Below are 13,526 nucleotides of genomic sequence, written 5' to 3'. Positions count from 1 at the left end.
ATGTTGAACATTTGATATGCAGCTAATAGCATATCTGGCTTAACCATATCAACATTACTGGCAGCTGCCACTGATTCTGTTGTGACTGAGGTTGAGATGAATTACGGTGGTGATGTGCTGGCCCTGCTCAGGGCACCTGAAATTAAATCAAACTGATGGTGCTAAGACACAGCTACATCTCCCTAGATACGACAGGACTGCATCTGAACCACTGTCACATGCCACAGCAGTTTTATAGCGGGACAGTGCCTACCCAGAATGCACACGATATCAGCTTCCTGTTACTAGGCCACATGCCATATAAAACATCAAATACATCCAGCACAATCACAAACATATACTTAATCAAATACTACAACTATATATAAATATATATGCACACAGATAACATTAACATTAAAGCCTAAAAATCTAGATCAAATATAAAATGTAGATACAACTATACAATAAGGGAATGTAAAAAAGATATATAATAAAATAAAAAATAAAGTTAAATAAATCAGCGCACGGCACATGGCAGACAGAGCGCAAATCAATGAAGTGAACAACAGTGCAGATAAAAGATTTTTAGTGCAAAAAAAAATTAAAGTGACAAAGGGCTTCAAGAGCAGTTATTTTATTTAACTGACTGATGAGGTAGTGGAATGACATCAGTTCCATGCTGAGTGAGGTAGTGAGCAGACCAACAGAAGCTGTGTGATGGGTGGGTGGGATCATCTGCGATGCAAAGGGCTCTGTGACTGAGACGGTTTCCGTAAATGTGCTGGAGGGAGGGGAGAGAGACACCAATGATCTTCTTTATATATGCCATATATTTAAATTGTATAGCTCTGTTTACTGTGCCAAAGATTTCTCATTTGTTTCTGTTTTAAATTATCCAAAGGATTTTATAAAGTAGATGCTTAAATGAATATGTGAGAACCCTGAGTCTCCTGAGCTGTGAAAGAACAACCTCTGAACAAGAAAACCATCCTCTGGGTTTCTATGAACCTACAAAGTGAACTTGTGTAACAAAAATGTTGCATAACTGGGTGACTGTGAACCAGTTTTTCCAAAAAAAAAAAAAAAAAAAAAAAAAAAACAGGCATTCCACTGAATCCTTGTGACTTCTGTATTTATCACCTGTATTGCTGTTTTGAAAGTAAACTGATTCGCCAGTCCTTGATGTTGACTGGTAAATAAAGCATTTCAACCATGCTAAACTACACACATACATAATCCCAGCATATTAGTGCAGCATTTGTAAAAAAAAAACATTAAATGACATCTCATTGCTTTAATAAAAGCAAAAATCAAGATTAAAGTAGGGCTCTTACAATGAATGTAAGGGGGGGGGGGGGTTAAAGCATTTATTATTAATTCTTCTGTTAAACTTTGTACATTATTTGCTACTTAAATCATTTTTGTGGTCATTCCAGGGTTTATGGTTTATGGTGTTGCAAAGTTGTAAAATTGGATATAACTTTATTAAGAAATTTAGCAAGCAGTTTTAACATGACTATTGTTTATGTCCTGGCTATATTGAAACTGATAGTATTGTAAAGTCATGAAATGAAAATTCACCTAATTTATTTCCTTATATATAGGATATATATATATATATATATATATATATATATATATATATATATATATATATATATATTGATCTTATAGTTAACAATTCATCCATGTTTCATTTTATTTATTTTTTTGACCGTGCCATTTTTAATAGAAATTTAATCGATTTAAATGTCAAAAACTGTGGTAATTCAAAGGTACTTTTTTACAAATGTTTTAATATATATAGATACATTGAAAATGTCATATTATAATGTGGCAAGTTATATTATCATATTTAACTTTTTATAAATAATTATATGAAAAATGAATAGCCCTAATTGTGTATAATTTAAAAGTAATTTTTTTTAAGTAATTATGCCATGCTGCTGATTGAGCTTAACTTGTATTGACCCTTAAATATTCTTTTAATTTTTAAAACACTAATGTTTTAGTGCCTCGACACACATTTCTGCATGTTAATATATATTCATGCCATTCATTGTCCAGGCTGCACTCTGGAGTGCATTTACCATTTCAAGACATGCGTCTGCTCTCTCTACTTGCAGCTTATTTGAAGAACATGTAAAAAAAAAAAATTATAATTATAACATTTGCCTGTGGTTATTTAGAACACTTGTAGCCCGCTATGCAGCATTGTGGCAGCCTTCGTTCAAGCTCAATTTAGCCGCCTAAAGGTGTTGATAACCTCAGAAACTCGCTGCCTACTCTGCCCGGATCCCAGCCTGGGGAGGACGGGCATCACTGAAGTGGCTGTCGTTAATCATTGTTGACATTGGGGGGCGTGGCTTCCTACTGTCTGCACGGAGGACGGCGAGACAGTGGAGCACCGGATGACAATAGGACACAGGTGCACCGATGGAGCAGACAGCGACAGGAGACCGCTTAATGGGAGAGAGCGTTCATGCAACACTTTACTTCCTCCACCACAATAGTCAGAGGGAACGAGAGGGAGAAAATGAGAATGGGTTTGAGAACTTTCATGGATTATTTGCCAACGTTTGTTACGACAAGCCGGAAGTCTCCCTCTGCACATGCACCATGGCCCCTCCATCACATGCTGCCAACAGCTCTTACTCACACCAATAATAAACTTTCATGTTAGTTTACCAATTCCACTGCAAGACATCATTGAGGATGCATAAGCATTCCCACTAGCTGAAGAAACACGCCTGTCGTTGTAGATGTACATTTGGTGAAACTATACTGAATGATTCTGGAGTTCTCATGCATTCATAAGTTTACCTGACACCTTCAGTATGTCTTCATTGTCCTAAAACTGATCTGTATGCTTATGGCAAGGGATTTTTTAAAAATATTAAACTTTGTTATTATTGACCAGCGGTCTCTTCCACGCTCAGTACTACTTAGGTGAGACCCTTGAGCAAGGCACAGAACCCCCAACTGCTCCCCAGGCACCGCAGCAATATGGCTGCTTACTGCTCCACGTATGTGATCACGGTGTGTGTGTGTGTGTGTGTGTTCAGTACTCACTGCTGTGCATGTGCACCTGGATGGGAAAAATGCAGAGCACAAATTCTGAGTTTGGGACACCATACTAGGCGACACGTCACCTTCACTTTTGATTTAACATTTACAAATTAAGAAACAAGGACGACCATAAATATTAGTATTGCAATTTAACAGTTATTATGTATAAATATATGCATATGTATTTTATTATGTTATTATTATTATTTATTATAAACATTTTCGTCAATAATACTTCTTATTTTGGTTTTATTTAGCAATAATAACAATCATAAGAATGAATAATAATGATAATTATAATTAGTCATACTGATATATTATTTTGGCCAAATTGTGCAGCTCTACAAACAATCACAGCAAGCTTTGGAAAAATGGTCTACTGCATGTGACAAATAACACATAATCTGCGATTCTTAACAATATTTTAATTTATTGACATTCATTAAGCCTACTCATTTTATGCATTGTTATGTATTGTAAATTATGCAAAATTATAGCATTTAAGTTCTCCTTGTTTTGTCATATAGTGCTGCTCTCAGTGAATATGGGACACAGATTTTACTGATAGTGCTAAAATCTATATATTGTATATGAAATTTTGAAGTACAACCAGACTACATCTCTACATCCCCAAAGTGGAAAGAATTTATAAGTATGTATATAATATAAGTTAAACATGTCTGTCTGACCACCTCAGTCTGTCATCAATTCTGCCCCAAAGATAGGAGGTTACTATAGCAACTGCCAGGGTTAATAACCCCTCCACAACAGTGTGTCCTGACATTTTAACACATAATATATTTCATTAATTATAAACATAAATTTTCAGGTGTTTTATGCCCTATTTTGGACCCAGTTTGAAAGTGTGGAAAGTGCCAACAAGTCTCCTGAGCTTTGAAAGAATAACCTCTGAGCAATAAAATCTTCCTTTGGGAAAGATTTATCTGGAGCAAGCCAAAAAAAGGAAGATGTTTAGCTTTATTTATTATTGAAGGGAAGTTAATATCACACCATCTCAGCGAAACATGGCCTTTCTTTCAGATGTCCCTTAACTTTCTCCCCTGGGGAGCGGATGGGGGTGGGTTTTATCGTTTACTATGACTGCAGGCAGCATTCTAACCCAGCGTTTGAGAGCAAGCAAAGCTGAAGGCTGGCCTCGAGAGATTTCAAGGGTAAAGCATCTGTTTAGACTTACCCCAGAGAGGCTTGTGGGTCAGACACAGGTACACAGTGTATTCTACATTTTAATGGAGGCATAAATAACTAAAGAGCTTTATTGCAATGAAATACATGTTTCATCTGAGCTATACTTTAATTTTACCACCGAAGTAACAAGGCTGTTTCAATTGAAATTGATTGTGATATCAGGGCTTACAGCCTTGGCTAAATTGTAAGTATCAGTAGAAATCAAAATTTGATTATTTTCCAAACAATCAGATAAAGCTGTATAAAAATTCCAATGCCTGGCCTCTGAAAGCTCTTGTTTGCTGTACCTGATTGAACCCGCTCTCTGCAGCCTCGTTCCCGTCCTGTGGGACACGCTCAATTTTCCACAGGCTTATCTTGCCAAGGTGGCCAATTTAGGGCTCTTTTGCTGCTTGGCTTTCTGAGATATGGTCCCATATTACAAAGGCAGGTCAGAACAGTTGCATTTGTTGGGACCATGTTAAGGGCGAGGGGATACAGTCAAGGGTCTAAAATATAAATGAATGGCCTTGTAGTTGATGCTCCAGAGTACAGATTATGTTTAATTTAATTTTTGTCATCATTTAATCACCCTCATTTTGTGTGAACACGAAATTAACAATGACTCTTTTCCTCACCATTTTCAGTCAAAAATGTATATTATGTTTCACAATTAATTACAAAGAAACTGCATGTAACAAAGTTATTTAAATGAGATTTTGAAGTTGAAAAGCTAAAATAGTATTTTATTGTTAAAACAATAATAATAATACTGCGATAATGATATATAACACATTTTGTCCGTCTTTTTAATTTTCACCTTGGCTAATCTATCTGTTAAATATTAACTACTGTAAAATAAACAAGTCCTTCATAGCTTCTTTGGTAAGATATGACTGAAGATTGCAGTTGGCATGTCTTTCGCACATTTGGTATCTTTTCTTATGCATTAAAAAACAAGAGCTATGAGACGGGTGATACTCCTGAGTCCTGAAGCTGCGCATGGTATGAATAAATCTCAGTTTTGTACTGCTGCATTAATAAACATGATCCACAAAAGCCCCAGTTAATTTTTCCTTAGAAATTACTTCACTAAAATGAGCATAACAAATGCTTATTCTGCATTATAACACTCATTAGTATGGTATGAACACAATAAGAGGCTGAAGCTGATGTTTAATACACATCACTCAAGAGAGTTGTATTTACTGTACGTTTCGACTGTTCAGGGCTGGAGCTGGACACTTGCTGCCATCTACAGAAATTTACGCGCAATTACATGGGTTTAAAAATAAAATCCAAGCCAAACCACACAATTTTATTTTAGCAGCCTACCAATGACTTTAATAAGTATACACAACCACTGTTTACAAAAAGAACACTTTGTATAAATATATATTTTGTGTATTTCTTTAAGAAAGTATTAACAGCATATACCTATACATACATATACATTGAAATCTAATGTATTCCTGCAAAGCTGAATTTTCAGTATCATTACTCCAGTCTTCAGTGTCACATGATCCTTCAGATCAGTGCTGGAAACTGTTGTGCTGCAAAATATTTTTTTGGGACCTGTGATACTTATTTCAGGATTCTTTGATGAATAAAAAGTTAAAAAGAAGAGTATTTATTTAAAATAGAACTCTTTTCTAACAATATACACTACCATGTGAAAGTTTGAGGTCAGTACATTTTTATTCTTCCTTTTTTCAAAAGAAATTAAAACTTTTATTCAGCAAGAATGTTTTAAATTGTTAAGAAGTGATAGCAAATATTTATATTGTCAGAAAATATTTATATTTTGAATAAATGCTGTTCATTTTAGCTTTTTATGCATCAAAGAATCCTGAAAAAATATTGCAGTTTCCAAAAATAAATAAATAAAATGTCTCACTGATTCCAAACTTTTAAACACCACTGGTTTTTAAAAGTTTGGAATCAGTAAGATTGTAATGTTTATATATATAAGCTTAGCTGATTCAGAATACATGAAAGGAAATATAAGATATAAAAAATTTACACACACACACACACACACACACACACACACACACACACACACACACACACACACACACATATATATATATATATGTGTGTGTGTGTGTGTGTGTGTGTGTGTGTGTGTGTGTGCACACACACACACACACACACACACACATATATATATATATATATGTGTGTGTGTGTGTGTGTGTGTGTGTGTGTGTGTATATATATATATATATATATATATATATATATATATATATATATATATATATACACACATTTTTTTATATCTTATATTTCCTTTCATGTAGTCTGAATCAGCTAAGTTTATATATATATATAAACATTCCAATCTTACTGATTCCAAACTTTTAAAAACCAGTGGTGTTTAAAAGTTTGGAATCAGTAAGACATTTTATTTATTTATTTTTGGAAACTGCAATATTTTTTTCAGGATTCTTTGATGAATAAAAAGCTTTTCTCCACGCAATATCAGAAACAAAAGCATTCCAATAAACTATAACAGTTTGAATTGACACAATTCATGTTTCTTCTGTAGGGACTGGATGAGCTCTTCGTTGTTATTCGACGCTGTTAAACACACCTCCAACCTCAGGTGGGCGCTATATCAAAAGAACACTCTCGCGTCAATCTAACTATAAAATAAAAAGCCTCTTCATTTGAACACAATAAAACAATTTTCTCTAATGAAATTACATATATTCTCTGTCATTATAAAATATGATGTTTAATAGCATAATGTGTAAGATTTCTAAGAGCTTGTGTAATTTTCAGGGAAGGGAGGGGGAAGAATTGTTCTCATCCGGTGGAAGCGTCTTTCTCCCCGCAGTGTCAAGATCATGGCGTCGCTCCGTGTGGTCGTGTTCTCCGGCACCGGGAGAACACTCCTCAACACATCCAAATCTATTCATACTCCACGGGTAGGGACACACATTGTGTTTTCTTTATTATTAGCTTTAGTTTCACGTTCTGGAGTGTGAAGGATGCAAATAAACGCCTTTTTTTTCATTGGCATAACCCGGCGTCTCTTACAGTGTATTACTATAGCAAGGTCACAGCAGTTGTGGCTCTCATTACACTCGCATCATGATATGTGTGCTCTTATATTAGTGTCATAAGACAATAGCTGTCTAATAAGTAGTAGTTTTGTAATTCAAATGTATATTTTGGTTTAAAAAGCACTTTGAAGTCTAATATCTTATTTGAGCTGTCATGAGTTTATCCTGGGAGACATCATTAGTCTTTGACATCCAAGGCTTATTATAATATATTATAAATCCTCGTATATTTTACAGTGCATGACAGCTATTTCTGTTTGTTTGGCATATGATGCTTTTTCAGAATTCTTTCCTAAGTTGCTGAATTGAAAAGTGAATATGAATAATTAATGTCATAATGTCTTCATACTTGTACTGACAGCAACATTTGAGCTGGCATGAACTTCAAGTTTGTGTACAACCTGATGATACTTGACATGTAGCATGATTTTAGAATGTTACTGATATCATTTTTTTAATTTGTCTGTAATTTGCGCAAAGAATTGAACTTGGTAGAAGTCACAAATTAGCTAGCTGTGATAGTGACCTAGACATTATTTCTCAATCATGACGGTTCTTGTGTTAAATTGTTTAGAATCCTTAAACTTAATTTAGAGGTTTAAATTTAGATTTTTAATGTGTTCCCAAACCTTTGGCCTCCACTGTATTTGTAATTTAAGTTAATAGAGATTAATGTATTTGTTAGGTCTTTTAACGGGCATTTAAGGTCAGACTGTTCTTCATTGGTGCTAATCTTTGTCATTATTTGAAGAATAGTTTACTTTATTATTATTTTTTTTTTTTTGGACTGCTTTTACTTTGTAGTGCCTTAACTTAGTATATGATTATGGAAATAGTTCAGTTGCTCATAGTATTGTAATATAATAATTTGTCCCTTCCTGTGCATGTTAAGATGATGATCATCATGTTTGTGAAATAATCAGCTGCATTTATTATTAGTAATCAATCAGGTAACTAACCACTTTTTTTTTTTTTTTTTTTTTTTTTTTAGGCCAACATGTCATTCGCTAGCCTGCCGAAAAGGAAGAAGATAGCCCTGACCACGATTGGAGTGCTGACGACAGGAGGAGCAGGTCTGGCTCTGATGCTGCAGCAGTCAGTCAAGGCTTCTGATTTGGAGCTGCACCCTCCGTCATACCCCTGGAGCCACAACGGCTTGCTGTCCTCCCTCGACCATGCCAGGTACCACAGCCCACATCCGAGTACTGTCTTACTAGGGAGTACAAGATGGTCAAAGTGTCTGGTAATGTTGTTGTAACAATATATCGAAGGTGATGTGTGCCTTTTATGCATGACAACTTCTGGCACCAATTGCACAATAATTTACTTTTTAAAAAGGTTTTCAGATCATTTTAGACGTCTACAATTTTACAGCCAAACATGAACTCTCACATCAGACGGGAACTGAGGTTGTTCTTAATGAGACAGCAAAATTTTAACTAAGTCAGGAGAAAATATTTGAGCATTTTTAAGCACTTTTTTTTCCCCAGAAGTTTTATTTATTTGGCCTTAAAGGATAGCAGACTTAACCCTTTACAGCCTGCTGTATCATATTTAATATGCACATTTCTAAGGCATCTAAATTAATATAATAACAAAAACTTATTGTACACAATCTACTACATGCCTTCTGTTGATCTGATTGACTTTTCTAGCAAGTAAAAGTTGTTTTAGTATAATTGTAAAGATGTCCAACTTCAGGTCGTGTTAAATGTGAATTATTTTTTTGATTGTTATGAAGCAAATGTAATAGTAACATTTATACTGTTAGTAATATTTTTAAAAGAACATTTAGTGGACGAAAGTAACTTAGGCATACTTCTTTATTTACATATCATTTTTTTGACAAATCATGGTAAAATTACCAATATTCAATGTGATGCATCAACGTTTTTGATTTGCATCTCTCATTTTTCATTGTATTACATTATATGTTTTGTAATCTACAATAAAATAAATAAAGATCTTTTTATGAATATAGTCTTTCATGATGTACTAAAAATAATTTTGCATTGTTTTGGGCCTCTGAATAAAATTTTTATAAAAAGGTGTTTTTTCCTCCTCGGTTATGAGCTCCATATTCTCACTGTATAATATTATGAGCCATAAAAGCCTGATGTATCAAATGTAATACTCAAACAGTGTAGAGATGATTTTTTCTAAAGTTTCAATAAACTGCTTCATTAAAAAACAACTGTTTTTCAGTATTCGTCGTGGGTATCAGGTGTATAAGCAGGTGTGCTCGGCCTGTCACAGTATGGAGTATTTGGCCTTCCGTAACTTGGTGGGAGTGTCACACACAGAGGCAGAGGTCAAGACTCTTGCTGAAGAGGTCAGATTTCTTATGATGTTAACCCAGACACAACTTAATTTAATTGTCTATTTGCACCGATGTGTTTAATTAGTGTAGTGCTTGTTAGGGCAAAGCAATATGATAAAAACCACCAACTTAGCAACACCCTGGCAATTGTGGTGGCAGATTTTACACACACTAACTTTTTTTACATAAACAGTGTAGGGTCAGAGTGTCTTGTTAATGCGAAGGTCAACTTAAAGGGGTGCTATTATGCTTGTTCACTTTTTCAACTTTATTCAGTCTGTAATGTTGCTGTTTGACCATAAAAAAGATCCGCAAAGTTACTTTTCAATAACTACAGCGAACAACTCATTTGGACTACAACGCATATTTTCCGGGGTTTGTGATGTCACAAATACAGACCAATAGGATGAGACCTGGTTGAGCTGCACTAGAGAAGGCAACGAGTGTTATCACTAAGCTGGAGACACACTAGCTTTCCCAAGACAGACAAACTTAGTGTTTACAGTCATTTGAGTTTAAAATCACACTCATATTGAGGTGATTTTGTTTTTATTTTTAGTATTTACACTGAAGTCCACAGCCGGCTATGGGAAGGGACATGACATTTCCAGACAGTTGCCGAGTGGAGCCAATCACAACACACACTGGCCCAGCTAACCAATGACAACACACACTGGCCCAGCTAACCAATGACAACACACACTGGCCCAGCTAACCAATCACAACACACACTGACCCAGCTAACCAATGACAACACACACTGACCCAGCTAACCAATGACAACACACACTGACCCAGCTAACCAATCACAACACACACTTGCCCAGCTAACCAATCACAACACACACTGGCCCAGCTAACCAATCACAACACACACTGACCCAGCTAACCAATCAAAACACACACTGGCCCAGCTAACCAATCACAACACACACTGACCCAGCTAACCAATCACAACACACACTGACCCAGCTAACCAATCAAAACACACACTGGCCCAGCTAACCAATCACAACACACACTGACCCAGCTAACCAATCAAAACACACACTGGCCCAGCTAACCAGTCACAGCACATTTCAGAAGGTGGGCCTTCATTTGATACAGGAACTATTCAAGCCGTTCATGCCAGACTTGGGAGAGAGGTGTTGTAATATAAAATATGTGAAAAATATTGTTTTTCGAACAACCTAGTATGAGAGCCTGCTCTAGTACACCCCCAAAACAAAATCAAGACTTTGTAAAAGAGCTTAATAGGACCCCTTTAATATCTTTTACATATCTACAAGAATCCATAAGGACTGTGTGCTTTGTCTGTAATGTTAATATTCTGCTATGCAGATTGAAGTTGTGGATGGTCCTGATGACACTGGAGAGATGTTCACCCGTCCTGGAAAACTCTCAGATTACTTCCCCAAACCCTATGCAAACCCCGAGGCTGCCCGTGCTGCTAACAACGGTGCTCTGCCCCCTGACCTCAGCTATATTGTCAGTGCCAGGTAATTCATTCATTTTGGTCAGGTGCTAAAGTAGGCCATAAAGCAGCCATATCACCCTGCAGCCCAGACTGGTTGCCCACTGAAGCTAAGCAGGTTTGAGCCTGGTCAGTTCCTGATTGGGAGACCTCCTGAGGAAACTAGGTTGCTGCTGGAAGAGGTGTTAGTGAGGCCAGCAGGGGGTGCTCACCCTGAGGTCTGTGTGGGTCCTAACACCCCAGTGTAGTGATGGGGACACTATACTGTCAGAAAGCACCGTCCTTCGGATGAGACGTTAAACCGAGGTCCTGACTCTCTGTGGTCATTAAAAATCCCAGGATGTCTTTCGAAAAGAGTAGAGGTGTGACCCATTGCCCTCTGACCATCATGTCTTCGTAACAATCCCCATATCTGCTGATGGCTTCATCACTGTCTCCTCTACACCAGTAAGTGGGTGTGTGGTGGGTGTTCTGGTGCACTATGGCTGCTGGGACATCGTCCTGGTGGATGCTTCACACTGGTGGTGGACGAGGAGACTCCCCCTGACAATGCAGATTGCTTTGAGTGCTTAGAACAGTAGAAAAGCGCTATATAAATGTAATGAATTATTATTATTCTAAAGTCATTATTTTACTCCTTAAAAAAAAAAGCCGCTTTTGTGGTTCTACTGCAAGCAATTAATATATATATTTTTTTATAATTGGGATAGATTAATGTCAATATTATCATTATCACACTTTTGTTTTTTGTCAGACATGATCTTATAGTTATAAACTCTCTTTGTCTCTCTCGCTCAGGCACGGAGGTGAAGATTACGTGTTCTCTCTCCTGACGGGTTACTGTGATCCTCCAGCTGGTGTGTCTGTGAGGGAGGGCCTGTATTACAACCCTTATTTCCCTGGCCAGGCTATTGGTATGGCACCTCCCATCTACAATGAAGTGCTCGAGTATGATGATGGTGAGTTTTGTGATTAAAACCCATTTCAATCAATTTCTTTGTTTTTTTTTTCTAAATATTGTGCATTAATTTTGAATGTGTTTAGTTCATTTTGGTGGAATGAAGGAAATATAATAATAATATTATTCAGCCCAACAGTGGCACTCTCATTAATGGTGTAGTTTACTCATGGGTTATACTTTCTGAGCTTTGACTATAATTAAATTCTGCCATATAAAGACTCTAAATCATCCCTCGTGAGTTGAGCTGAATATAAATTAGCCATTTAGAAAGTTAAGTGGCTGAATACAAATGAGAGCGTCTACTGGATTAAATGCATTTATGAGGTATTACAACTAATGGACATGGAATATCATATTAAGTACTATATGCATAGGTCAGAGTTTATTAATAACTCTCTTCTCCTGCATAGGAACTCCTGCCACCATGAGCCAGGTTGCTAAAGATGTCTGTACCTTCCTGAGGTGGGCAGCTGAGCCTGAACATGACCAACGTAAACGTATGGGACTGAAGGTATGTATTTTCCTTTTTCTATCCCTACTAGTCATATTTTTCAGATGTTGGTGGAAAATTTGATTCATGTATTGCCCTTTAGGGAAGTTCAATACTAAATGCCCACAACAGAAGAGCAAAACATGCATGAAGAGATGGTGCATCTCTACATTTGTCCTTATTAAGGCACCATCACTTAAAAATAGTGCTTATTGTTTTTCTCTGATTCTCTGCAGATTTTGATGGGCGCCTCCATACTTGTTCCCCTGGTCTACTACCTTAAGAGGCACAGGTGGTCTGTGATGAAGAGCAGAAAGATTGCCTACAGGCCTCCCAAATAAAGCCAAACTGCTGCCTTAACCAGGCCTCGACACAAAGTGAAAACTTGATTCACGATTGTACGATCTTTTTCAGAATGCACAATGCTTCAAGATAAGGTTGCTATCATCAATAAACGCTGGGCATTGTATCAGATAGGTGTCCTTGCTCCTAAATGACTTGGGGAGTGGGACCTGAGACAACCTTTGTGATGTTTTACTGTAAAATAAATATTATCTCAATTAATTATTTGTGGTTGTTTGTAAGTTGTGTGCTCAGGGGCGAAAAATCAAAAATACATTTGCAACCTTCTTGTGCGTTGTGAGATCTGTCCTTGCAGTAGGCTCTCTACACTTTGTTGTGTAAATATTTAATAAAAACAGTATATCCTAATGACCTCTTATAACCAATCTGGCAGTTTGTGATCTGATTCTTTCAGTTTTTTTTTTTTTTTTTTTTTATCCAAAGCAACCTAAAAATTAGGAAATACTAAGGCCAATCATCAAAAATGACAGTATTATCAGATGTAAAGCAATATTTAACATCCCAGCTTTGGACCTTATTAAGTACAGATGTGGGTAGTTTAGATGTGTATAAAAAGTTGTGAAATCAACTGCTTTTCTAAAAACAGTTTTCTGGGATTTCCTGAAGGT

At 36.4% G+C, this 13,526-nt stretch overlaps 1 protein-coding gene across 1 annotated transcript; it reads left to right on the top strand.

The window, feature by feature from the left end:
• The first annotated feature begins 7,018 nt into the window (after positions 1 to 7,018).
• On the top strand, positions 7,019 to 13,283 carry LOC113050256 (cytochrome c1, heme protein, mitochondrial-like). The gene is made up of 7 exons (XM_026213051.1): positions 7,019 to 7,172; positions 8,302 to 8,492; positions 9,516 to 9,642; positions 10,972 to 11,129; positions 11,903 to 12,063; positions 12,476 to 12,576; positions 12,792 to 13,283. Exons 1-7 carry the CDS (start codon positions 7,092 to 7,094, stop codon positions 12,894 to 12,896), a joined length of 924 nt encoding a protein of 307 aa, XP_026068836.1. The 5' UTR covers positions 7,019 to 7,091; the 3' UTR covers positions 12,897 to 13,283.
• Positions 13,284 to 13,526: the final 243 nt, after the last annotated feature.

The sequence above is a fragment of the Carassius auratus genome, chromosome 31 (genome assembly GCF_003368295.1).
Source record: "Carassius auratus strain Wakin chromosome 31, ASM336829v1, whole genome shotgun sequence".
NCBI lineage: Eukaryota > Metazoa > Chordata > Actinopteri > Cypriniformes > Cyprinidae > Carassius > Carassius auratus.
The sequence above is the reverse complement of the archived record's forward strand: the minus strand, read 5'-3'. Positions and strand labels throughout refer to the sequence as shown.

Coding starts and splice junctions, on each gene's coding strand:
- LOC113050256 (XM_026213051.1), top strand. CDS start 7,092: ATGGCGTCGCTCCGTGTGGTCGTGTTCTCCGGCACCGGGAGAACACTC. Junction 7,173..8,301: donor AATCTATTCATACTCCACGG/GTAGGGACACAC, acceptor TTTTTTTTTTAG/GCCAACATGTCATTCGCTAG. Junction 12,577..12,791: donor GTAAACGTATGGGACTGAAG/GTATGTATTTTC, acceptor GATTCTCTGCAG/ATTTTGATGGGCGCCTCCAT.